General features: G+C 55.1%; 1 protein-coding gene and 1 long non-coding RNA gene across 3 annotated transcripts in view; one reads left to right on the top strand and one right to left on the bottom strand.

The window, feature by feature from the left end:
* The window catches only part of SH2B2 (SH2B adaptor protein 2), a 27650-nt gene extending 2981 nt beyond the window's left edge, over positions 1-24669 (top strand). The window contains exons 3-10 of the mRNA XM_037375040.1: positions 7789-8676; positions 11663-11764; positions 15679-15770; positions 17898-17992; positions 18531-18713; positions 18827-19020; positions 19761-19932; positions 20357-24669. Of these exons, the coding sequence (XP_037230937.1) occupies positions 7816-8676; positions 11663-11764; positions 15679-15770; positions 17898-17992; positions 18531-18713; positions 18827-19020; positions 19761-19932; positions 20357-20670 (2013 nt within the window). The 5' untranslated portion in view covers positions 7789-7815 and the 3' untranslated portion in view covers positions 20671-24669. The remainder of the gene's footprint in view (positions 1-7788; positions 8677-11662; positions 11765-15678; positions 15771-17897; positions 17993-18530; positions 18714-18826; positions 19021-19760; positions 19933-20356) is intronic.
* On the bottom strand, positions 23054-26538 carry LOC119142277. Of its 2 annotated transcripts, none has more exons than XR_005102209.1 (2): positions 26134-26538; positions 23054-26019 (listed from the first exon to the last, which is right to left on the bottom strand). It is a non-coding gene; the product is annotated as an uncharacterized LOC119142277 (long non-coding RNA). The 2 variants fall into 2 exon arrangements; XR_005102208.1 differs by having other exon boundaries at positions 26179-26538.

Genomic DNA, 26538 nt, shown 5'->3' with positions numbered 1-26538 from the left:
GGGGGGAACAGTGTGCATCTCCACTCCAGGGTCCCACCGGGAAGGTGGGAGCAGGTTTGTGCCCTGCTACCCCACGTCCTGGCAGCGTTCAGCACACTAGACCCTGGGGCAGGAGAGGGCTGGGATGGCAGTGCCCTGGCTGGGACCCCAGGGAAGGGGGGCTAGCAGAGAAGCTGGACACAGCCTGTAAATCCCTCCTGCGTGGTCGTGGCTGCCACACTGGGTACGAAGCGCTGCCGGCCCAGGAGCTCCCCTGCACCATGAAGGGATGTTTGAGGTTGAATCTCCAGCCAGGGATGGCATCTGTAACGGGGTGTTTTGGCATCATCTGGTTGAGGGGGGGAGGGCGGGGGGTTCAAAGCCCACTGGAATTTTTATGAGGTGTTTTGCTTAATACACCACTTAAGCAATTAGCAGTGATTGTCGCAGTCCTGGGTAAGGCGCTGGGTAGAATTGAATTTCCTAAGCTCAGATACCATTAGGCAGCAGTTTAATGCTGTTTGCAGGCGGGTATGAGACAGTGATGTGTATGGGGAATTAGATCTGCAAAATAATAAAAAAAAAAACCCATAAGAAAATTTCATACAGACCTATGTAACCTTATCCCATGTTTATTGTGTACCCTCCTGAAGGGGGGATCCCCAGCGGTGAGCCAGGGCAGAGGCACGCAGCGACAGCTGTACCGCATCGGGATGCGCTTTGCTGGGCATCCTGCACTGCTGACCCACACAGCTCCATCCCCAAAACCACCCAAGGAGCCACTTCATGACAGAGCGATCTAAAGGGAAGAGTAATCTCTTTAGAAGAGTCTGCACTTGTTTTGGGAACTGCCGTTGGGTTTCTGTTGCCAGGGTGTTCCTTTAAATCGCCTGAATTTCAGGTACATCCAAGGGTGGCCAGTGAGCAGCTAAATCTCCTGTAATTTGGCACGTCTGAGTCTGGGAAGGGTCTGCCCGAGGTACCAGGTCAGTAGTTAATATATAACGTGTGTGCACGGCACAGTGCAGCCCGTGGCTGTGTGGCACCAGCAGCGGTCCAGCCTGGAGGTGGATGTGCAAATAGTTTTACAAGGGTGGGAAGCAGAGGAGGAGGGGGGTTTTGTTGTGGGCCAAGGGGCGGAAGGAAATCTCGGCTTAGCAAGGGAAATGTGAGATTGCTTGGTGGGGGACAGAGCTTCGGCTGCTCCTGGTGGGAGGCTCTGCTATTGTGGTGGTTAAAATTAGACTTTGGACTGGTTACTTTTCTGTGGAAGCTCGCCAGCCGGAGACAGGCAGGTGAGGTGATACCCAAGTGACTGGGAAGGGACAACAGCCTCCCATCTCCTTTACCAAAAGCTCTATATTTATTTTTTTATATATAATTTTTTTTTCTAAAGAAATAGCATTTCTTTTGGGGCATTGAGGGGGGTATCTTTGCGTTATTTCCAGACACAGCACACTGCCTCCAAGCCCCAGGCTGCATTTGTGATGCCCAGCTGTAGCGATGGTTTGCTCAGCATCACAACCCTGTGCCCTGGGGACCTCCTCCCTGTGGGTGAGGTTGGTACCCCTCGGGTCCCATGCTGGCGTAGCCGGATCAGCAGTGTGCTGAGTGGCTTGGGTGATGCTCCAGCCACGCACATGGGCTGGCAGCGTGGCTCCCTGCAAGCTGGATGGAGTTACTCAAGGAAGAGATTATCTAAGATCCAGTGGATCTTGTCTATTAACTTATCTTTGTTTTCCAGCAGCTGTCAGCAGGGGAGGTAAAATATGCACTGGGGGTGATTTTCGAGGGGGAGGGAAACAACCCTGTGATATATAGGTGGTCAGAAGAGTGGGAAATGGAGAAAATCTCAGGTTTTGCTGGGGGAATATTGTGGGCCTGAGCTCTGCCCAGCTGGATTTAGCAGACTGGCTGCACGTGGGAAAGAAGGGTGTCTCTGTCCCCGTGCCAGCACCCGGGGGTCCCGTCTGGGAGCGGGTCCCCTGGCACAGGGTGAGCAGTGCCACAGGCTGGGGTCTTGCTCAGCAAGTCGGTGGCAGGGCTGGAGCTGTGCTGGGGCTGCAGCCCCCAAAACCTGGTTTATTTGCAGGAGCATTTGTTCCTGCGGGATTGGCATCGGGATGCAGAACTGGGGGATTGCATGCAGGGCTGTGGGGAGACTGGCCTATGTGCGAGAGGGGGTAAAAAGGGTCATTGTCTTGCCAGTTTTCTCTTTTGAAGATGTCCCCCTTCAACACCTGTGCCCCAAAAGCCTGCCCTGGAAAATGGCCATCCCGTGCTGCTGGGTGCTTTTGGGGCCTCTGTTTTCAGAGCTGGTCTGGCTAACGGCACGGCGGGAGGAATGCCTCCAGCGGAAAAAAATCCAAGAAGCCTTCTCACTCCAGAGAAATGTTTTCTAGGCTGCAGGTGACAGGAGGACCCTGTAGTGCACCTGGGCAGGGAGTCAAAGCGTGCATTTAATGGGGCATCACTTCAAGGAAGGTGGTTTGACCATGAAATTTGAGGGCAAAATGCTGTTCAATTAATATTTTAGTGGGATGGACAGTAAATGAGAGGAACAAAGATTGTTTCCATTTCTATCAGATTCAAACAGCTGGTCCGATTTAAGATCTATAGGGTATAAATAGTACATGGAGCCACGAGGAAGGCAGAGAGCAGTCAACTTGTCCCACCCCAGGGCTGTGGTGGGGGTGCTAAGCAGGCCTGGAGGGATGTGTAATGGGTAGATAACTTTCACTTTTTTGCCTATGGCTTTCTCTTCCTTAGCTCAACTTCTGCGTGTGGTTAAAGCTCTGATGGGTCTTGAGGGCTGGGTTCCTTCCCAGAGGTGGCAAAGGAAGCCCCTAGGAGGAGGTCGCTTGGTCTTTGCATGCTTCAGGTGTCTGCTGTGGAAGGGGGTGGGGGGTGTCAGCTCTGTGACCGATGCATCCCGCATCCCTTTTGGGCTTGCACAGTGAGAGCAAAGACGATGTGCTTGCCTGCCTTCTGCCATCAGCTCTGAGCCCCCTGTGCTGCTCACTGCCCCGCTGTCCCCCAGGGCAGCCCCCATCCCTGTTTTCTATATTTTCCTATCTGCCAGGGGCAGGCGGAGCCCTGGGGGCAGGCAGGCAAGTGCCAGGCTCCCTGGTGGGCTGCCAGAGGGGCTGCCCGCTTGCCAGGAGCGTCCTGCCTGCCAGGAGTGTCACCTCGCAGCCTGCTGCCGGGGGGCCAGGGAGGTGTCACCTTGCTCTTGGACCTGCCTGTGACTCGGGGATCTCCCCTGGCCCAGCACGCTTAGGTCAGGTGCTTTTCTGGGGCAGCAGGTGCCTGGATTTCCTCACGCCGTTCCTGTGGGATCACCAGCTGGGGCTTAGAATGGCATCGATCTTGCTGGAAACCGAGCTGCCCGCTGGACTGGGGCAGCTGGGACCGAGCTGGGGACCACCTTCCCCACGAGCCAGGGCTTTGCTGCAGACCCCTCCGTATGGGCTCTTCCTTCCTCTCCCACTTTTCCCTGGCCTGGCCCCAGGAACTCTCCCATGCAGGCAGGGATGGAGGGATGCAGGCTTCAGGCAGTTTTTTTTTCCCCATTGAATTTTGGATCGCTTTGGCCCTGGCGGCGCTGCAGCGGGTGGAAGAGGAACATCTCTGTTAGGTTGTTTCCTTAAATAAAGCCCTCGGAGCCAGCGCTGGGCTGGCTATTCTGGCTGTCCCATGACCAGTGTTGGGCGTTCGGGTTATTAACACCTCATTAGATGTTGGGTCCGCCTCGTGTCTCTGGTTCAGCAAATCCCAGCAGCTTTGTCATTGCTCCCTGACTCCCGCTTCACCAGAATATTTTTTTTTTATGGTGTCTTGCACTTCTGCTGACAGTTTAAATTTCATTTCTTCTTGAGGTCAGTAGCTTACTTCAACTTTCAGATCTTCCTACTCGTGTGTGCTGACATGCATCCCCAGTGCAGGGGCTGCATCCGTGCTCCTTACTGGAAGAGGCTGCCCTAACGTCACTGCCAGCAGCTGGCTCCCGCCTGCAACCTGGGTTTCCCCTTGGCTGATCCCCAGAAATCCTTCATTTTTTTCCTTCCTTTTTAAACCTTGGCTTGGTCTCTCAAGTGACGGCGGCGGCAGGGCACAGCTTTGCCCTGGGAGGTGTTTGGCAACTTGTGCAGGTGGGTTTGGAGCCCATCACCAGCCTGATGTCTTGGTTGCCACTTTGTGGCTTCCCTTTGATGACAAACCTCCTCATTTTATATATTTGTATGTCTGTCTGCTCGTGTAACCCAGGCCAGGGACTGGAGGCTGTGGCTCCTGCGCCAGCTCCGGAGTCGGCAGGCAGCACCTGCAGAAGGATCTGGCTCCTTCGGAAGGTGCCCGGGAGCATGCTGCAACCCTCGGTAAGCTGGGCTGGAAGCAGACAGCCCTTGCTTTCCAAAAACCAATTGCAGATTTGCTGCTTATTTTCATCTTGAGCTTATTTTCGTCTTCCCTTCCACCGCTCTGCTCAGGGATGCTGTCTGTGGCATGATAAGTTATTTCAAGAAGTGGGGCAGTGCTGTTGGTATGGAGGGGAGTAGAGGCACTGTGATTAAAGGTAGATCTACACAGATAATTGGGAGCCTGCTTCCCACAGAAACTGGGTGTGTGCATACGTGCCAGGGTGGGTGCCAGGGCTGCGGTAGCTCTGTGGTCCCGGGGGCTGCCCCCAGACAATCCACCTACTCCCAACCTCTGCTCATGGGTTCTGGCTGGGGGGCTTGTGGCCGCCCCACTCCAGGCAGGAGGGCTGGAGACACAGCGCAGAGGGTAGTAATCCCCGCCGCCGCTGCCTCAGACCTGCCAGATGTCTCTCCTTTAGCCTTCATTTTTATAAATTGGCCTCTTAAAGTCTGTCATCCCCATGCAGATGAAAGGAAGATGCTGTGATGCCTCTGTGTGCGCATCTCCGAGCCAGAGCCTGGCTGCAGTGCCTGGATGGTGAGGCTTTTTGTTTGGGGCTTTATCTCTTTTTGAAGTGCCTTTTTTTTTTTTCTTTGTTTGTCTTGTTTTGTTCCTTGATCTCTTAGAGCCCATTGCATCTGGGCTGGCCATCCCTTAGTTTTGGGCAGGCCCTGCTCCATGGCACCGATCCCTCCTGGAGACATGGAGGGGGAGAAGCATTCACCCCCCATCCATGGTGGGGGGACATCAGCAAAGCCCTGGGGCTCAACACGCAGGGCAGAGCTGAGCTGCTGCCTTCTGGCAGATGCAATTAAAGCCACCACAGTGGGGCTTTCTCTTTCCCCTCTAAGCCCCTTTCTGCTGTCTTCCCTTGGCACCCTTTCCCATCCCTTGCTCTTGCTGTGCCCGCTTGGATTGGCAGCAGGAGACCCCTTTTCATTTCCCTTTTCTCCCCGAGCCCAAATATTCCTGGCCTGTGGCTTGGTGCCGGGCAGCTCCTGGGGTGGAGGTGCAGAGCTGGCGCTGTGAATTTTAAAGCTAAAGGGCAGTAACCGCTGCCACAAGCTGAGTCTTTAAATACTCTGCTTGGTGATGAATGGGTATGTAGGAATTGCATTTGCTGGGTGAGTAACAAACAGCTTTGCATTTTCTGTTGCTTTCCTACTGTCCTTGGGGAAATTTAGACGCTGCTTCTAAACTGCAGGGATGGGTTTTTTTCCCAGCTGGCTTGGATCCCTGCGAGCAGGACCACTGAGGTCTCGGGGAAAGCCCTGCCATGCTGGGGAGAGCCTCGCCAGGGGTTTCTGCAGGGACCAGAGCTCTGCTGGGGGCTGGTGACAGCACTGTGGGATGAGGGGGGCCAGTGGAGGTCCCTGATGCCATGTATGTGCCCTGTCCAGGCTGCCTCCCTGGCACAGCCAGGGGTGCTGAGCAGTCTCCCTGTCTCAAAGATGGAAAGATGCCACATGTGGAAGGCAGAGATTCTGCTGAGGGGAAAGCTGTGTGGTCCTTATGAGACGGTGGAGAAGCTAAGCTCCCCCGTTTCTGGCTCTTGAGCAGCTCAGGGTTTCTCTTTCCATCAAGCACTGTTGTTGCTTGTGTGTGTTTCTCCCCGTCTGAGGGGTTTGAGAGCCACTTCCAGGGTGGAGGTGCCCCCGAGAGCTCGGATGTTTCATGCTGGTGGGTCTGGCAGTGGCTCGTCTCCATAGGGATGTGCTGGGGAAATGGCAGCTGGCTCCTGGCCACTGCTGCTGCTCTGGATCACAGCCTTCAGGGCTCGGTCCCACCGGGGTCTGCTGACCGACATGGCTGGGGTCTGGAGGACGAGGATCAGGTTAACCCAGTCCCCAGTGCCCGCCCCGATCCCGTGGCTTGTGCAGTTCATCCAAGCGGTAATTAATTATTGGCTATGTAAGCTGCTGGCGGGTTACTGCGCGTGATTTATTAGCAGGAGTAATCCCTCACCAGCAAAAGAGCTGCTCTGTGAATGGGGAACAGCAAAATCCAGGGGAACGGTCCCCAGGCATGGTCCCCACCTGGAGCATGGCAGCCGCAGACCCCTTGGGCTCTGTATTTAAGCCAGCTGAGGTTTATTAGCCAAACTGCTGCCCTCGGGGAAGGGGGGGTGTCTGCACACACAGACTGAGTGTCTGGGGCCGTGGGCTGAGCCGTGCCCCAGTTGCTCACTGGACAAGGCTCACCATCACCAGCAGGCACAAGCAGTCTCAGCGCTGGGAGATGATTTTTGAGATGCGATCGCTGCTCGGGTCTCCCCAGGGAGGTGGTTCATGCTGCCCAAAGCTAGGTAGAGGTTTGGGAAATGTTTTTTCCAATAAAACGAAAACATTTTTTGAAAAGAAACTTGAGCGTAAGCACAAAGCTGGAGATGTACACATGCTGCGAGTCCCCCGGCTGCTGGGAGAGGGACCAGTGTGGAGGATGGGCAGAGTGGCGCTTCTCCCATGGGTGTGCGGGTCTGGTCTTCACCTCCCTTCAGCTTCTGGTGGGCTCCTGGGTTTAGCTTCTGGATTTTTTTTTTCCCCTTGTGCCCTACCTACTCGTTGGCCTGTGCTGAGGACCTGTCCCGGGATTACCATCACACCTGGGTGCCCGATGCTCAGTGGGGAGGGCGAGCGGCAGGGGCTGAGCTCCCAGGCAGCTCGGCTTGGCCTGACAGTGACAGAGATGTGAATAGACAGGGAGGGCTCGGCCATGGCAGGGACACACAAGAGCAGTGCCCACCCCAGCTGAGATGTCACCTGGCTGAGGAGGGTCTGGGCTATAAAATCTGGGAATGAGCAGCTCCGGCAGAGCCAACCCAAGGAGCAAGATCTGTGTCTCTTCTAATGAGTCTCTTAACAACAACAACAACAAAAAAAAAATGTGGCAAAGGATCAGGGCAGAAACATGGATGGAGGAGGAGGAGAGGACCAGCTGCTGTGTGCTTCCCTATGTGCCCATGCTCCTCTGGGATGGAGGATGAGGGGAGGACCGCTGCTGGGATGCCCAGTGCTCCCTCGCCCACAGGAGAGCTGCTGCCATGCCCAGGCAGAACGCACAGGCGAGAGAAATCCTGGAGGCGAATCCCCCCGGGCTCCTCTGGTTGGGGACTCCTTAGCGGTTTTATGAGAAATCAATAACGCTTTTGCATGGTCATAATCGTAAAATAAGTACAATTTATGGCTGCTGCCAGGGCCAAGATTTTTTTTTTCCCAGCGTACCAGGTGGAGAGGAAACGACACAAAACCCCTTTCCCACAGTGTTTTTTCTTTGCACTGGGGCTGTAAACCTGCTCCTACATCCTTGTGGGGGGCACAGCCACACAGGATGGGTTGCCTGTGTCCTTGTCCTTGTTCGTGCCCGTGCTGATGCTGTCCCCTTGCCCTGCAGCCCGCCGGCAGGTGGAATGGGGCAGCCATGAACGGCGATGCCCTGTGCCAGGAGCCCTCCTCCCCGCTCCCCGACTGGAGGGAGTTCTGCGAGCTGCACGCCCAGGCAGCCGCCGTTGACTTTGCCCAGAAGTTCTGCCAGTTCCTGAAGGAGAACCCACACTACGACACCCCCGGGGCAGAGACCTCCTTCTCCCACCATTTTGCTGCCAATTTCTTGGACATCTTCAGCCTGGAGGTCAGCCGGGTGTTCGTGTCAGACTCCCCCACCAAGTACAACATCGTGCCCTTCGTGGGGCTGCAGAACTGCCACGTCCCCTACGGGCGGGAAGTCACCCCAAGGAAGGAGGAGACATCCACTGAGTCCCTGGACAGCATGGACACCCCGTTGGGTGCTGGACGGTACCTGAGCCCGGCACAGCAGGTACAGGCACGCAAGGTGTCCTCCTACGGCCAGTCCCGCAGCTCAGAGGACGTCTCCATCCATGCTGCCACCAAGCCCAAGTTCAAGAAAGGCTTCTCCCTGAGGAACATGAGCTTGTGTGTGGTGGACGGTATGAAGGAGATGTGGCATCGTAAGTCCTCTCCAGAGCCGGGTGCTGAGGCTGCTCCAGGTGGCCGGAGAGGTGAGAGGGAGCCGTGGCCAGCTGGGGGCAAGGAGCCTGGCGACCCACGGGAGAAATGGACCCACAAGCTGCGCCTGTCCAAGGTGCCCTCCTCCAAGGTGGAGCTGGTGGACATCCAGAGGGAGGGGACGCTGCGCTACATGGTGGCCGATGACACAAACTGTGTGGGGAGCTCACAGTGGCAGAAGTGCCGCCTCCTGCTCCGGAAAGCGGTGAAAGTGGAAGGGGAGAGGTTCCTCCTTGAGTTTTACGTCCCTCCAAAGGTAAGTCCTGGCTTTTTTTCTGCTGTTATTTTTCTGAGCAATTCAAGGAGCAGTTGGGCCTTGCTTGAGGTTTTTCTTATTTTTGCTGCTGAGCTGGGATGAAATCCATCTCTGGTCTGGAGGGGGGGTTGGTGCCATGTGGCTGAGATGCAAATGGATGGGACAGTGTGGTTAAAATCCATCCAAGGTATCAGCCCCAACTGCTGCTCTTCACCAGAGCTTAGCTCCCTCCTTCCCCACAGCCCCTGAGAGAGATGCTGAAACTTCTGCTGGTCCTTTGGCCCACAAGTATCAGCAATCTTGGTTGAAAAGCTCATTCCTCCACCAAGACATGGAATGTCCAGGCTGTCCAGAGGGTTTTTTCTCTTCCCAGTGTGCTGCAGACACGTGGCTGACTGGTGCAGCAGCAGTATGGCTGGGATTGCTGCCTGGGCTTTGTGCTTTAGACCTCAGAGGGTTGCTTGCTGGTTCACTTTCTGAAAGCAGGCTTGGGTGTGTTTTTTTTTTATTTTTAATATAATAATTAATTTGGAATAATTTTGCACCTGCAAGCCCTGTCCCCTGCCAATGCAGCTTTTGGCGACGGGGGCAGAAGACACCAGTGATGCCCTCCAGGGCTGGAGCATCACTACCAAGGGTGGGGTTTGTAGCTCTCCTCCTAGACAGCCCCAGCTACGTACCCTCCTAGGCAGAGGAACAGTGCTGATTATCATTATTATTATTATTACCCACAATATTACTTTTCCTTGCCTGTATCTGTTCTTCTGCAATTTCAGCGAAAGCTTCAAAAGCAGGAGCTGGTTTTCATTGCGGCATGTCCTCAGCACATCCTCCCTCCCCTTCTCACACTCATCCCCCTTCCTTGTGATGCAGGGAAGTGTTGTCCCTGTTTTCCTGGGGGAGAGCTGAGTGGCGGAGGGGTTTGATCAAGAAATCTGGATTGAGACACCTTCGGTACCCTTTTCACTGCAGGACCACCTTCGCTCCTGGGCTGAGCAAAGGGATGTGTGGCACTGCCAAACCCTCACCTGTGCTAACGCCGTGGTCGTGCATCTCTCCGAAGAGCACAGGGCAAATAATAATCCGTTCTCTGGGGCTTTACTAGCTGTATGTGCTGGCAATGAAATCTCCAGTTATTTAAATACCTAGGGAAGAAAAATCTCATTTACTTTATCTTCTCCAAGATCTTCCCGCTTGTGTTTCAGTCCCTGGTAGCAAAGCTGGGCCAACGCAAACCCTCAGTTTTGTAGAGGGATGGATCCATACTTAGGGACAGCAGGATAGTTCATATTTTTAAACAGCATTTTCTATTTTTCTGAGGCCAAAATGAGCCTCGACACTGTTGGTGTTAGCCCGTGCCTCTCACCTAACAGTCGCATCTTTCCTGATAAAAATATAAAGTATGAGTTGAAACTCCAGCACCTCTCCGTGGAGAGCGGCTCGGCGCTGGTATGGATGGTGTGTGTCGCTGGTAGCTGGCTTGGGGGGCTTCCTCAGCCCAGGAAGCACTCAGGACCCGGCTGGAAGGAACACCGTGTCCGTGGCATGCTGCATGGAGGCTCCGGTGAACCCGGTGCATGCAGGCTGCACCAAAGGGGCAATAAACTCAGGTTAAAATGGAACAACTGCTGCTCTTAAAACATTTAAGAGAGTGCTCATGGAAGGATATTTTTTTTATTGTATCTTGATTTGCCTCTAAAAATCCATTTTGAAATTATTTTATGGCAACTTTTACGGACATTGTCTGCTCTTCTGTTATAATCACACCCTGCTTTGGTTTACATTTTTCTCCCCTCATCTCATCTTGCTTTCCATCTGGCAAATGATTCAGCTGTAAAAGCGGCACCAGTCTGGCACAGCTGGAGGAAAACGGCATTTTGCTTCAGCAGCCCGCAGCTTTGTTTTTTGCATGGGCCCTACAAAAACTGTGGTTGTATCTGTAAAAGGGCAGAGCCTTCCTGGAGAAGACCCTTCTCTGGCTCACCTTCTTTCCTTCTGAAGCAGCTGCCTCCTCCTTTCTGACCTTCCCCTGTGCAAACAACAAGATGGAAAAATTCCCCAGGGCAGGGCTAAGATGCACCTGGAGGCAGTGCTGGGGCCTGGGGTTGAACCATCCTGGAGGAAAAAAAGCAGTTCTGTTCTGTCTTGGCTCTATTATTTATTTTTTTCCAAAATGGGAACTGAACCGGTTATTGGTAACCTGCAGCCCAGTACTCATCACCACCCCATGCACTCCAGGCACACGGTGACTAAAATGCATCTCTGCTTCCCACAGCTGTGATGCTCCGAATCCTGGAGCCCTGGAGGGGACCAGCTCTGGCAAGCAGCTCCGAAGGCTCCTTTGGGGGGATTTGTCGCAATTAAAACAAATATCTCGGGAATTTGTTGCTCAGCAGAGATTTTGAGTGGGAGGCACCGGGTCCTGCTCCCCCATCAAGGCTCTGGCGGTGCCAGGGGCCCCGGGAGAAATTCATTTTTCTTTATTTTAATGTAATTAAAATTCCCTGCATGGCTAAGGCGGCTGTGTTGTAGCTTCTTGGTTGAAAAGCTGCTCCTGCGCTGGATAAACGGGGCGTTTTCCTGGGCTGCTTTCCACAGAGGCAGCATCCCCTGTCAGACAGCACAATTCTCTCACAGCGTATCTACATCGGGAGAGGGTTTAAAAAGGAGAGAAATAAGTGGTCTTGGCAGAGCTGGCGTATCAGCCTGCGCTGGAGCAAGGAAGAGGTTTGGCAGTTAAATGCACTAACCTCCCTATCTTCCACCAGGCCACCTCTCGCTTTAATTCGAAGAGTGTGGAGTTATCAGGCACATGAAGGAAATCAATGCTGCTTTTTTTTTTCCCCCCTCTGTAACAACCATGCAGGCTGAGCTGTGATCTTGCCTCTGAAAGCCACGCTGCATCGTCCCCCGGGAGAGTTTGATTCAATTGAGTGGCTTTTTTTATTTATCGATTTCTTTTAATCATTTTTTTTTCTTCTCCCAGGCTTCCAAACCCAAGGTGAGCATCCCGCTGTCAGCCATCATCGAAGTCCGCACCACCATGCCGTTGGAGATGCCCGACAAAGACAACACCTTCGTCCTAAAGGTGAGAGCAGGGAGGCAGCAGCGTGTATCCCAATGGAATCCCATCTGCACCCGCATCCAGCCCCGCTGCAGGGATGCTCAGTCCCCCAGGGGTTCGTTGCCTTGGCTTTCGGAGCTGCTGTGCTGACAGTACTAATGCTCCCCCCAGGATCCGTGCCTCCCCTCCCTGGTTCTGCTCCCCATCCAAAATGACACCATCTCCACCTGATGCCCAGGTATTTTGGGATCAAGCTGTTTGCCAGGCTTGGGGTTTTGCTTCTCCGTGTCACCAGGAGATGGGTCAAATTAGCATTCTCATTTGCACTTTCAAGGCTGCCCCTGGTTTTGTGGCTGCTGCTGCCCTGGATCGGTGGCACGTGGTGATGGTTTCATTGCCATGGGGCGATGGGAATGGCTATGCAGGGCCACCAAGGCCCTGGGCATCAGCCGCCCCGTGCGAGTCTGGGGGCCTGAGCAAAGAATGAAAGCTTCTCTCTAGAAAGAATTTTCCATATCATGCAATTAATTAGCTTAAGGCTCTCTCCTGCTGGGCTGGAAGGCAGTAGCCTGTTGTGGCAGCTCGGGGCTGAATTTCGCAGGGTCCTAGCTCTGGGCACGACATGCCACCGTGATGATGGGCATGTTGGAGATGGCATTTACCTCCAGCTAATGAGGCTGTGCCTCTCCGTTTGTGCTGGTGGACTTGTGCTTTCCATCAGGGCTGTTGGATGTGCCTGGCTGGGGGGTAGCACGTGGACGTAGGGGAACACCAACGTTCTGAGGAATTCTGTGTTCTGCCTCTATTAAAAAACCACCTCTCTCCCTGATGCTTCTCCCTAAAAGTGTGTGGCAAAGGCAGAATGGGGAGGCCGGGCTTCCCAGCTGAATGAACCTGCTTAAAAGCTTAGAAAACTGTGAAAGCAGAGGAGATGGAAAATGGAGCCTGGCTTCATGAAAGCCCCCACGCCTGGTAGCCTGCTGGGCCCTGGCACGTGTTCCCATGGGGAATCGCTTTCCACCTAACTAAGCTACTTGTAAAGGTCTCACACCTTCTCCTGGCAGCCTCCTCTGGGGCTTTGTCCCTGCCCCAAGGGCTTCCTGCTGTTCAGCCTCAACCTCAGCTGCTGCTGGTGGCCACCATGGACATGGAGGCTAATGCAGCTGCTGTCTTCTGTGCCTCAAAGGCCAGCCTCATGCACCTTCTCCAGACTGACTTGCCCAAGGTCCTCCTTGCTTTCCTTGCGGGCTCTGGAGAGAGAATGCCCCAAAGCATACGTGGTGCCATGGCCAGGAGTGGATGGGAAGGATTGCTTCTCCTTTGATTGCTTCTCCTTTCTTCTTCCTCTTTATCCAGCCCAAGTTGATCCAGTTGCTCGCTGCGTACCCCGACGGTGATGTTGACTCATACACAGCTTGTGGGCTGGTGTAACCCCTTGTTGCTGTTTGCAGAACTGCTCCAGAGTTGCAGTTCCCCAGCCCACCCGCCCACGGCGATCGGTGTGAGCCCAGAGCTCACCCGTGTGCCCTTCAGCTGGAGGCTGCTCTTGGCTTGTTCTCCCACCGAGCATTTCTCAGCTTCAGCAAGTTCATTTGAATTCTGGCCTCATCCTCCAACACACTTGTACCGTGGTGTCATCCATGGCTCGATTAGGCATCCTCGCTTTGCTTTTGTCCCAGGCATCACTGAAGAGCAGCACTCACAGAGAGGCTTTGACGTGAAGGAGCTTCTTCTGAGCATATCCCTGGGCTTTGACAGTGAGCCATCAATAACCCATTAACCATCGATAACTGCTCCTCCAATATGGCTCGTCAGCTACTTCTGATCGTGTTTTCTAGATCCCCTTGCAAGTCTCATCTCATCCGTGTCTTGCTGCCCTGCTTGCTGGAGTGTGACATCTGTGTCCGAAGCGTGGCTAACACCAAGGCTGTGACACTGCTGCTCCCCATCCCTGGGGCTGTCAGGAGCATGAGCAGATGGGTTTAACAGGGTTTGGTCATGGCAGATCCCTGCTGGGGGGGTTTGGCTCCAGGGTTCTTCCTGGGTGCCTGTGGAGGGTTGGCTTCTCCGGCTGCTGGAGCAGGACTCTGGGCTTGCCCTCTTCCCATCTTGTGGAGTCAGACGTGCTCTCTCCACTCCCACCACTCTGTGATTGCTTCAGCCATTTCTTTAATTACCCCAGGGAATGTTCCAAACCCTGATGGTCTGAAAATGCCTGATTTACCAGGTACCCTCCTGCTCCTGCCCCGTTCTGCCCAGGGTGCTTGCCCTGCTGCAGGGTTAATTGATTGCAATCGATCCTTCAGTGAGTGGGGGCAGCGTGAGCCCCTCTCCTGCTGCTCCGGCCAGACTTCACCCTCCCCTCCCAGCTGTCAGCACAGGATGCTTTTCCTCTGTCACCAACACCCTTTATTATTTGTAGCTCATTTTCTGCCCTGGCCCTTCTTTCCAGGACATCTTGCCGCTCTCTTCCACTGCCCCTTTGCTGGCTGCGCTCGCAGAGGGGGTGAAGCACCCCTCGATGCTGGAGTTACAGATTAGGAGTAAGAAAGGGAGCTGGGTGCCACGGTTTCTCTGCTGCCTTCCTGCGTAAAGGGCTGATGTGGAGCCCGATCGCAACCTTCACACGCGACATGCTGCACTCTGACAGGTTACGATGGGTGGAAAAGCCCCTGCCGTGTTCAGGGAGGCTATGCTGGAACAGTTTCTGCCACGTTGCCTAAAAATTAGCAGGCAGAACGTCCCCACTGCCCATCAGACACAAAGTACAGACAATTTTTCCATTGCACAAGCAGGCACTTGCAAAATACCCAAGCCCTGCACATGCTTCACTTGCTGTCATGCTCTGCATGAGAGAGCAGCCCTGTCTCCCACGCCGGCTATGTGCATTGCCCTCAGAAAGCCAGAAAGGCTCCTTTGCTCTGGTTAAACAAAACCGGGGGGTGTCTTTGCTCCCCTCCACCTCTGCTCGGGGCAGGATCACCCATGCACAGCCCTGGGCTGCAGCAGGGGAGCAGGCTGCTGCTCAGCCCCAGCTCCCTGCATGCCTGACTTATTTTCAGGACAGTGATTCAGTTGTTTGTGATTAATTTAATTTGCTGGGAGGTTGTCTCAGCTGGCAATGTGATACCCTCCCAGAGTCAGGGCTGCTTCGCCAGCTTGGGAACATGATGTGTAAGGGGTCCGTGAGGGATGCAGGGAAACGTGCCAGAGGCACACAGCATCACGCGGTGCGGCTTCTGAGACCCACTGCTCTGTTGGTGTTACGGGGCTTCTGGGTTCTCTCTGGCCCCAGAAAGGCCCAGCCCCTTTGGGCTTGCAACTTTGGAGGCTTTTTTGCATCCTGATTTTTTTTTCTTTCTTTTTTTTTTTTTTTTTCTTTATTTTTGGAGTGGCTTTCTCATCCACCCTGTTGCAATCAGAGATCAGAAACCTCACGGACCGGTAGGCAGAAAAGATAACAGATGTTTTGAACTCCTGGGCTTAGGGGTCTGGCAGGATCTTGGGGCGGAGAGCAGCATGGCTTCTGCTCTGCCTGTGCAGAACTAGTTTCTGGGAGACACTGAGGCACCCCAGAAGCGGGGGATGCTGTCTGTGCTGGTGCCATGCACCCCTGATGCCCCCAGCCAGGTGTCGGTTTGTCACGGAGGCTGTAAAAACCTTGTGCTACGCTTGTTGGTAATGGTAGGGTGGGGGTTTTCCTGCAAGCCCCAGCTTTGGTCAGGGGTCACCCTTGGATGTACCAAAGCATCTCTCCAGGTCACCCCTCGGCAGCCCTTTACTGGCAGGTGATGGGGCGCTTGTCTCCTGCTCAGCCAAGGGGCTGTTTAGTAGCAGCAGGTAAATGTGGGGGTCTGGCTGGGTTACGGGGTGTGCTTTGCCTTGGGGTGGGTGGCACGACCCCGGCACAGCCTGACAGTGTACCAAATTGCCTGCAGGTAGAGAACGGGGCCGAGTACATCCTGGAGACCATCGACTCCCTGCAGAAGCACTCCTGGGTGGCAGATATCCAGGACTGCATCGACCCCGGGTAAGGCTTGCTGGAGGAAGGTGCTGTGTGGGGACCGAGCTCGCTGCTGCTGTGGTGCCCTCGCCACCGAGCACGGGTTTTTACCCCTGATGCAATTTTTGCTAGCTGGATTGCTACAGAAAGCCCCTGACTCACGCCAGCAGAAGTCTGGAAGCAAAGTTAGCAGCCTGTGTGTGTCAGAGGTACAGCCTCATGGAGCACTGGCTGCTTCCTCACCCTTTCCTGCTCCACGTCACCACAGCCCAGCAGAGGCAGGTGACCAGGGAATGCAGCCCTCCGTGTGGGAAGCTCCTAACACTCACCTTCTGAAGCTTTTATACTTCATATTTGAACTATTTTCCTTGGTTTCCTCAGGTCCAGCATCTGTGGTATATTTAAGATTCTGCTGGCTAAATAGATTTATTTATGTTTCTATGACGGTGGTATTATCTCTGTCATTGGAGTGACAACAACTTGGCCGAAATTCCTCATCTCCTTTTTCATCGATCTGTGCAGGAGATCATGTGTTAGGGAGGTTCGTGTGCCTGGTGCTGCCACCATTCAGCTGACTGAGGCAGGCTCAGCCCAGGGGCTCCGGGGAAACCCTGGCACTGCCCTTCTTGGCATAGTTTTGGAAAAACAAGGTGCCCAAGCTTGCAGAGGTGAAAGCCTCCAGCAAACCTGGAACAGGGGCTTAAAGAGGCTGCAGCTGCCCCTGGGCTGCCTTTGCCCCCTTCTGCTGGAGGTACAGTTTGGGTGCTGCGGGGTCAGTCACCGTGGAGGCTGCATCTCGCAGGGAGGATGCGCTAATGCACTCCAGATCTGTGGTGCTTTCACTGGCGTGTGTTTTTTTAAATGCATAATTCAAGAAGCGATGCTGAGGCTGGGCTGCTGATGGAGGCAAGGCTGGGAAACGGCCCTTTTTTTCCCCACTGCATGTTTCAGTACTGGTTTTCCAGCCAGAGCCAAGCACCGCAGCCATGCTCGCCTCAAGCCGCTGCAGAAGCCACCGGCAGCCCCTTGCTCTGCCACTGGCAGCCTCCCAGCTTTTTATGTTTGCTTAGCACCCAGCACAGCCCCGCTTTGGCCTCCGGATGTGACTGTAAAGCAAATAATAATGAACTCCAGAGCAAATAATAATGAGCTGTTTAATACACCGACACACACGCTTGGTGCCAAGAACGAATTTTCAATCAGCTCCCGATGCTTTTGCCAAGGGCTGCGTGCTGGAGATGCTGTACAAGCACCCGTCGTTGGCTTTTCTGCAAAGCGCTGTTGGTTTTGGTTTCCTTCCTCCCTTCTTGTTTGTAACTGGCTGCAGCTGAATGACTCCCAATGGCTGATTCACTTACTGGCCACTAAATAATTCAGCAGCTCCCTCGTGAGCCCTTAGCACTAACGCAGCCGCTTCCTCGCTGCCTGCGTGCACGTGGCTGCCGTTAAGCAAGAGTAGCAGAGTGGTGTGGGGTAGCTCCGGCAGTGGCAGGCAGCCTGGATAAAAATAGGCTGTGGAGCAAGTCAGGGGGCTTGTGCAAGAAGGATGCTGAAGTGCACAAGCAGGCATTGGGCAGCAGGGATGCTCTCTGTGGGGGCTGCACTGCTGCGCCTCCCCCTTGCTCTGTTCCCGCTCGCTGTCACGTTCTGGGCTTCCCAGCTTGGGGTTTTGGTGTCTTTTTAGGGATGTAATTTCTGTGGGTTGGTAGTTTCCTTTGGAAAGGGTAAAAGCGAAAGCGCTTTTGGGTGAAGGTCGGTGGTGGGAGTGTGTGTGTAGACAGATGTCTTGCAAAGCACTGAAAGTCAAGGTAACAAATTTCTATCCAAACCAGCAAGGTTGCAGCAAAATACTGCAGCTAGGACCGACCGGCATGACCCACGTAGTGAGGGCTTTTGGGGATTTAATCCCTCCCACACTGGTTTCTCATGCCCCAAAAGCCATGTTATCTTGCCAGCCACGCTGCCTCCTGATGCTGCAGATGCTTCTGTCCGTGGCAGCCCCTCCGAGAGAAGCATCAGGGTGGGCTGCTGGCTCACAGCTGGAATTCCATTTGGTTATGTCCCCATTGCATGCCCGTGAGCAGAAGTGCCACAATACGTGTCTGCAGTGTGGCAGCTGGTGCGTGACAGTCTGCTCTGTGCTCTACCCCCCAGGGACAGCGGGGATGACATCGAGCTGGCGTCCTGCGCGCAGGGAGCCTGTCTGCCAGGCAGGGTGTCCTCCTGCAGCTGCGAGTTCCTGGCTGATGGTAAGGACCAAAGTCTGGTAAAAACACCCACCGGGGAGGGTAGGTGCCTCTGAGTGCCAGCTCTGGTTTGGAGGGGGCCACATCCTGCCAGCGATAAAGGGAAGGAGCCTGGAGCAGGTGCTGTGAGGATGGATCTTCCTCTGTCCATCGCCTTCCTCTTCCTCATGCTTGCCCTGGCCCCAGGGAGGTGGCTTCTGTCCGTCCTGGTATGTGCAGAAAATCAAGTCCCTGTCTGCAGGTACTGAGGTCTGTGGGTCCCAGCGAGCAGCCTCTGCCTGCACAGTCCCACCCTCACCTCTGTGCCCAATCAAGACACATCTGTGCCTCCCATCCCGGTTGCACCAGGGGAAGGAAACCCAGCACAGGCTGAAAGGGAGTCCCCCAAGCTGTAGGCAGAGCCATAACCTAGCCCTGAGATGTCTCCAAGAGCCAGGGTGCTCCAACGCTGTCGCCTTCAGAGCAGGACAGCCCCAGCCTTGTCCAGCAATGGGGTGTGATCTTGAGCCACGAGCCCATTCCTCTGCAAATTCCCTTCCAGATGTGCCCAGGCTGCCAGACAGATGTGCCCTGCCCAGTGCTCACAACACCAGCACGGCCACCACCATCCCTGCGCCCCACGGCCGGGGCAGGGACTCCCTGGGGGAGCTCCTCACCCATGTCCCGCTGGAGAGCTTCCTGCAGACGCTGGAGTCCTCCCCCACTGCTGGCGGGCACCTCGCAGGTACTGGGATGCAGGATGCGCTTGCTCTTGGGGGTGCACAGAGGGAGAGGAGGAAGGGGTGGGAGAGGGCAGTGTCCGGGTGCTCCCTAAAAACCTGCTGTCCCTGCGGGCAGGGGAGGACAGCGAGGCTGAGGCAGAGATCAACCTCTCAGACTTCCCCTGGTTCCATGGGACTCTCTCACGGATCAAGGCGGCTCAGCTGGTTCTCTTTGGGGGTGCCCGGAGCCACGGCTTGTTCGTCATCCGGCAGAGCGAAACACGGCCAGGGGAGTATGTGCTGACCTTCAACTTCCAGGGGAAAGCCAAGGTGGGTGTCCTCTGCTTCTCCCTGAATATCAGTGCCAGCCCTGCCCTGCACCCCGGGCTCATTCCTGCCCAGCTGGGGCTCTGAGCAAGCAGGCACCATGCAGTGACCCCAAAGCTCTGTGGGGAGCTGCACGCTGGCAGGGCATCCCTTGGGACCACCTACCCCTGTCTCCCAAGAGCCCTCAGCAGCCTGCCCAGCCCCTCCAGCACTTCCCCAGCTGGATCAGTGCTTGCCCTCTGGGCAATACCCCACAGAAGCCCAGCGTAGCCTGGTACTTCATCCCCTGCCCTCTTCGTATCTGCCCCATGTCCTGATGTATGTAGATGCACTATAAAAAAAACCAACCTATATGTAGTTTTCTGCTGGGTCCCTTTTCTACCAGAGGGCACATGCTGTGAGGGGTTGAGATGTAACTGCCTGATCTTGGCACCTGTTCTGCAAGATGCAGTTCAGGTGGGCTGTGGGCTTCCCTAGGCTGTGTGTCACCAGGACTTGGGGCTGCACCCACCCTTCTTTGGCTGTGATGTGCCTCACCAGGAGGGGACAAACCTCTAGGGCTGCAGCGAGTGGGATTTTGCAGGAAACAGCCTGCAGCAGGAAACCCTCCCATCCAGGCAGGGGGAAAAAAAGTCCTACATTAGGAGCAAACCTCCCTGGACTGACGGAGGTGGCTCCTTCTGCTGATTGCAAGAGTGACCCTTGCAGTCCCCAGCTCACCTGCTGCCCCCCTGCATTTGCAGCACCTCCGCCTGTCACTGAACGAGAGCGGGCAGTGCCACGTGCAGCACCTCTGGTTCCAGACCATCTTCGACATGCTGCGCCATTTCCACACGCACCCCATCCCCCTGGAGTCGGGCGGCGCGGCCGACATCACCCTCCGCAGCTACGTTGTGGCCCAGAGCCCGCTGCCTGGTAGGTGGAGGTTGGGTTGGGATGGGCAGGGATCTTGCATGGACCTAAAAGGGACTGATTCCTGGGATCCCCCCTCCCTTAAAGCTGTGCCCGTGCCAATGTGCATGGCTCTGGAGACCCACCAAAGTGGGCATTATCCCCGCTGGAGATGGGCGGGAAGGACCACGCAGCAGCAGGGCTGTGCTGGGGTGACCCATATGTCCCTGGCTGTGGGTGTCAGCCCCCTGGCTTGGGCAGGAGAGGAGCAGAGGGGTCTGCAGGGCTCGGAGCATCTTGGTTTGCTGGGAGAGGGTGGGCAAGGGGCATTGCGGGAGGACACAGTCAGGGATGGAGAGGGTGGGCACAGAAAGGTGCTGGCAAGGGAGGGGCAGGGGCTAAGCCCCCAGGCAACATTGGAGGGGTCAAGTTTCTGTCTCCCTTGCAGATGCCAGTCCCCCGCCAGCCCTTGTGTCCCAGCCACCAGGCTGCCGGGTCGACCTGCCACCTCCACACTACTTCTGCAGCACAGCACCCACCGGTCCACCGGCCCCGCCGCCCACTGAGGGGGTGGCCATGGCCCCTGCTGTCACCGTCCCCACACCCTACCACCGCCTGGAGGGTGCCCTGGGCCCCCGGAGCCGAAGCGACAGTGCCGAGCGCCGGCCGGAGCCCCCTGCCACCAGTGCCGAGGATTACCATGAGGCTGACAGTGCCCGGAGCCGGACCCGGGCGGTGGAAAACCAATACTCTTTCTACTGAGCCCCCCATGCCCGAGGGCTGGGTGGTGGGGGGGATGCAGGGCACCTGTGCCTCTCACCACTGCACCAGCCTCGCCACCTCCTCCTGCCACCACCAGCAACCCAGCCGGGATGTGCTTCTCATTCCCTGCTGCTTCTGGGAGCCGTGTCAGCAGCGGGTGATGTCCCAGCTGGACCCAGCACCAGCCCCACGGTTGGGGCATTGCTGGGGGGTTGGGAGGCTGAAAGCATCAGTGCCATTTTGGAGCTTGCAGCCTCTTCTCCTTCCCTCCTGGACCAGGATCTGTCCGGGGGCCAAGCGAGGCTCCCTGCATCTCCTCCCCAGGGATGCCCCTCGTGGGATGGCAGCCTGAAGCTGTGACAGGCTCCGTCCTCCAGCCAAAGCAGCTCAGCACGTCCCCTCTGGGGTTAGAGCCCAGCGTGGCCAACGTCCCTTCCGGCACCATTGCCCCACAAACCAGCTGCTGAGGGGCTCTGGCATTTCAGGATGACCACGGAACTAGCAGATCCCTGAGCAGAGGCTTTTTTTTCAGGCTCCCTTCGGGGCATGCATTTCCCACCCTCTGCCAGGAGAAGGCTTTTTCCAAAGCTTAATGAATTGCATTTGAGGAAAGTTTTTTTTTCCTACTGTCCTGCCTTTTCTGTTCCTTTGTTCTTTCTCTCCTTGCTGTACCTAGAGAGTACCTGAATAACCCCTTTCTTCCTCCCTCTCTTCCTTGCTTCTTCAAAACCTAAGCTCTCTGCAAGGGCATCTGCTCAGCCTTCTGCCTTCTCTCTGCCGCACCTAGGCAATATTTTCCATTGCTCAAGGCAAACCTTGAAAAAAAGATGAAAACACCCCCACTTTGCACCAGTTGTTTGTTAGTCATTGGGGATGGGGGTGGGGGGTCAGATAGAGGCCAAGGGCTGTGTCTGGAGGTGAGGGGCAGCCTTGCCCTGCAGGTGCTCAGCTGGGTTCCTGGGAATGAAAGCACTGCATCTTCAGTAGATGCTATTGAAGGTGGTGGTGGTTGTTTTTTTTTTATTATTATTATTTTGAGAAATAGAAATGCCCAGGCAGAGCAAAGGGAACGGCCCTGCTGCCAGGTAGGTGAACAGCCAGCCTCCGCGGAGGGGCAGGCAGGCAGGAGTGCCCTTGCCGATGGCTGAAATCCGCCCCCTGCCCCCGGCAGATGCAGAACCCTGCCAGCAAGGGCTGCAGCAGCGCTGCTGCCAGGAAGGACCAGGCAGTGGTCACTGCTCTTTGGTGGCTTTCTGACAGACTGATGCAGCCACCTGCACCTATAGCAGGAAAAGGGGGTTCCCCTGGTGGAGGCGAGCCCTGGAAGGGAGCACAGAGCAGAACCCCACTGTTGGCCAAGTACGCACTATGTTGTCGATGCTTTTCCTCCAGGTCACTGAAGCCCTTAGGGTGGTTTTACAGGCCAGGCTGCTTACAGGGTTGTGTGCCTCGTGTGCGGCTGGAGACCTGAAGGGGCAGCTTTGCTTGCAGAGTGCTTGCACATCTCTCTTGGTTCGCCTCGTTGCAGCTTGTCTTACCCATCACCAGGACTTCTGGCTCCTCAGGTGGCTGCCAGGCCTGGGTGAGAGTGCTAGCAGGACCTGAGTGAGGTGGCTTTGAAGTGTCTGGATAGGTCTCCAGGTAGAGAAGACTCTATGGTACCCAGCTAAAAGTTACCACTTAGTGCAGAGAGGTATGAGCCAAGCTACAACCTATCTCAAAACCCCTTGAATTTGCCTGGAGTTTTGAGTTGAGTCAAATTATTATTTTTCTTTTTTGGGGGGTGCCGCCTTTCCTGAGCTAGCAAAGCATGTCCCCAGTGCTGGAGTCACTTGTCTCTCCTACTTCAAGAGGGCAGGGAAGGTGTCTCCAAGGCTCCTTGCCTCTTCCTGCTGTGTAAAAGCTGCCTTTCTGCCCCATGGGTGTGTGAGACAAGGGCTGGTGGATCTCATTCCTGCAGCAAATGCTGCCTTATCCCTAAATGCATGGCCTATCAGAGGGCAGGAGGAGCAGTTTGCTCTGGCAGGAGTATTTCTCCTTGTTCAGCACAGGAGGAGCTGTGTTCAGCACATGGAGGAGCCCATGCAACAGGGAGAGGCCAGATGCTCTTGGATGGGCTGAACATGGACCTGCTGCCTTCACACTCATGAATGCGGGGGCTTGCGGGGGGTGGTGTACCTCTGGTTGCAGCACAGACATCGTCACTCTTGTTCTTCACTGAGGTCCCAGCAAGCCGTGTGGTTGTGGATGGGAGCACTGCCTTACAAACCTTCAGATGTTGGCTGATTTTTCACCTTCTGTGTCACAGGATAGGAAAAGGAGGGGGAAGCAATGATCTGCAAGCAAAAATGTTAATTTGTAAATAGGGAAGAGTCTGGAAGAGTTTACTGTTCTGTAGAATAAATTAATTTTATTTAAAAGGGGGAGGGACTTGTTAAACAAATGGAGAACTCGAGTTACAATTTTAAAATAAAATCACTTGCAAAAGAAAGCACATGAACTTGGGGCTTTGGTGGATTTACAACATGGCAGGGGGCGTGGAAAGAAAAAAGAGAGAATGAAGATGCTGTCGTGTTGCATGGGTGTAGACCTCATGGCTCTCTCGAGGCAGCTGGGGCTGGGCTCAAACTGCCTCTGCCCCATGGAGTGTGCTGAGGATGGAGTGGGTATTTTTCTCACTGCTGAGCAGAGGGGGGTGGATGATGGGTCCAGGCTGTGCAGGGCAGGGTTTCTTCTCCTCCCAGTCTATTTTCTTTGTCTGGTTTGTCAGTGGCGCAAGTCGGAATGCCTCCATCCTTGAAGCAGTGCTGATAATAATGGATTGGCAGCCCTGGGGTGTGAAGATGGACCTCTCTTGCCAAAGGCCTGTGCTAGCATCTCCCAGCAGCCGAGTTAGTTCCCTGTAGCATGTCATTCCCCCCTCCTATGCCTTCATTTCTCCTGGGAGGTGGTGCCTCACACTCCTGTTGTGTATCTTTCTAGTGTTTTCTCTTCTGCTGAGGATCCCCCGGGAAAACCGGTATGTTGTCCCAGACTGTACTGTCACAGCTAAGCAGCGTGACAGACACGGCTTCCAGACACAGCTAACACATGGCTTGGGGGGGTGGGGTGGAGGAAGCTGCTCAGCTCTGTAATCAGGCCACGGTTGTGTTACGATCCATTCACAAAAAACATTCCCTCCCCAAAAGTCTCCAGAGCCTGTTCACTGGTCCTAGAGAGCTCATCCATCAGGAGCTGGGCAGCTGGGGAGGTGACAGCCCCTCCGTATGGCCTCCTTCGTTGCCCGCAAGGCAGGCACTGAGGGCTGTGCCTGCAGGACAGCCGCTCCTCCTGCCTCACCATAAGCTGTTCACACCTCAGCGTATTAACAAATCGACTAATTACAGCATTAGTCTTGCTGGAAAACATGCTTTCTTTTCCTTTCACAGGGTTCCTGGGAGGGCAGAGGCAGGATGCAACAGCTCGTTGCATCAAACACAGAGATCTAGTAGTGAAACAAGGGGAAAGCAGCCTCAGCATGTGGGCTGGGCTGGATCGCGTGCCAGTGATGCCCTCTGCCTGGGGACAGAGCAGGACTGGTCTGTGAGGATGCTGGCTCTGAGCTGCATCCTGGCGAACAGTATGAAAAGGGCAAAAATGCAAAGGGATTTCAGCAGCACAGCCTCCCACGTTTCACGCTGGCTGATGTTTGAGCTGTCCGTGGCTGCTTCTGCTTGACATGCAGCGTTTTTCTCAGCAAAGGCTTACGGTGCTTCCAGAAGGATCCCTTTGCTAGGAAAACTGCTCAGGCTGCCTTTGCTCTGAAACACAAATGAGCTGCTTTGGTACGGATCAGGGAGCTGAATTTTGTTGTTTGGTTTGCACTGAACTATGAAAACACTTTCCTGTTCTAATGCAAATCCCTTGTCCCCAGTAAGCCCAGTTCCCAGGCCAGCACTCTGATTTCATGGGCTTTGTGTTTTTAAACGGCATGATTAAATACTTTCTATTTTTATATGACCCAAGTAACAGTCTTGTCCATCCATGTCCCCCGTCCTCTAAGATAGGTATGTTTTAAAAGTAATAACGTGCATAATACATCAAGAGTCTGCACCAATGTAGTTTGAGAATGAAATGCTCCCAGGTCTCTTTCCCCATGGTGTTTGCGTGGGCTTTGTTGGATAACAGGCAACTGCCTGCTGTTTCCCAGGGCTATGAGCTGTCTCTGGCGCAAGCCACACTTCAAGCAAGAGAATCAAGCTGCCCAGCTGCTCCCTGCAGCCCTCGGGCTGTCACAATGTCTGCAGGCACGGCTGCTATTCTGCTTTCCTCCTGTGGGGACTGGCATGAGAGGGCTGAAACCTGACAGCTCATCACTCACACCCCCATGTTTGGAAGCTGTGTTTTGGAGAGGTGGCCGTGACAGCAAGGAGGAAGAAACGGGGTAACTAGGGAGCTAAACTGGTCTGTGTTGTGCTCAGCACTCAGCAGAGCAGAAGGGAGAGGAAACTCAACTGATCTGCAGCAGCTCTGCTTCTCAAACCCGTTTTGCAGTCACTGAGACGAGACAGGGGCAGGTACCTGCCCCCAGCCCCTGCAAATGGAGCTGAGCGCAGGCTGGCACTGCCTGGTTTCTGTCGTGTTGGGCTGAAAAGGACCCAAGGCTGCGAGAGCCATGGGCACAGGAGCTTGTGAGCTGGCAGACAGCATGGGGGAAGCTGTTTGCATTGCTCCAGCCAGGCCTGCAACTGCAAGGATGTCTTTCAGGGCCAGCACAGCCAGCTGGGAACTCAGCCAACACTAAATTCACACCATTCTTTTACAAATCAGGTTGGTAAGACAAACACGAGGCATAAACTAGTGTGATTTCCATAGCAACCATAGAGGTTGAAAAGTCTTTTGTAAACACAGGGCTGAACCTGAGGATCAGCTCTGATTTTCTTCACGGAAGAGGGAAGAGCATAGGGGCTTAATAAATTCATACAAATGCCCCATAAATCTCAGAAGGAGCAATTCCCAACCTCTCTGTTCCCCTTTCTTTCACCCTCTCCACATGCATAGCACGAAGCTGTCTACAACCCAGAGCCCTACTTCACCGCTCCAGCTTATCTCCATAAACTACACAAAGGCTTATGCCCCTCTTCCATTGCAGCTGACCTTTACTAGCTAATTCTCTGATGCACACACAGCCTCAGCATATGCCATGCCATTTCTGTGGGGCCACAGCGGCTTGACGAGACATTTGGCTTGCAGAAGAAGCCTGTACCGCAGCCAGCTCCAGCTCCTCTTCCCCGCTCGTGGCTTCCTCTGGCCCCATCAGGCAAGCATGGATCTGGGTGTAGAAGCCCTCAGCTGGTCCAGGCCCCGTTCCTGCAAAACCCAGCTGTGAATACAAACGCAGAGAGCGCGACGTGTCCCCTGGATACCTGCCCACCCCTCCCAGCGCCTGGCAAGGCCGTGCCGTGGGGAATGGCGCTGCCGTACATCACCGTCAACAGACAAAGCCTACGGGCAGCGCTGGTTAATCACCGAAGTGACACGAACAGATGGCGCAGGCAGCCTGCCGGGGAGGCACTAGGAAGTCTCGTATCGATTTCACCGTCACAGCGAAGGGATTTGGAAGGGCTGAAGGTGCCAGGGCGGAACGCGCAGCATTTTCGCCCTCCTCAGGGCCCTGCTGTCAGGGGCTGGGCCCTGAGCGCGGCAGATGCCACAGCTGCCTGGGGAACGGGCTGCACTCGCTGTGGGCTGGAGGACGCGCCTGAGGGGTCGGGGGATGCCGAAGCTCCAGGCAGCACAGCTCCGGGGGGCCGCGACCCCGCCGGAGCCCGGCACGCAGCGGCGCCGCCCCAGCCCGGGCCCGGCCCCCGCGGGCAGGCCCCGCCGCCA

Source organism: Falco rusticolus, chromosome 1 (genome assembly GCF_015220075.1).
Source record: "Falco rusticolus isolate bFalRus1 chromosome 1, bFalRus1.pri, whole genome shotgun sequence".
Classification (NCBI taxonomy): domain Eukaryota; kingdom Metazoa; phylum Chordata; class Aves; order Falconiformes; family Falconidae; genus Falco; species Falco rusticolus.
This window is presented reverse-complemented; position numbering and strand designations above follow the sequence as displayed.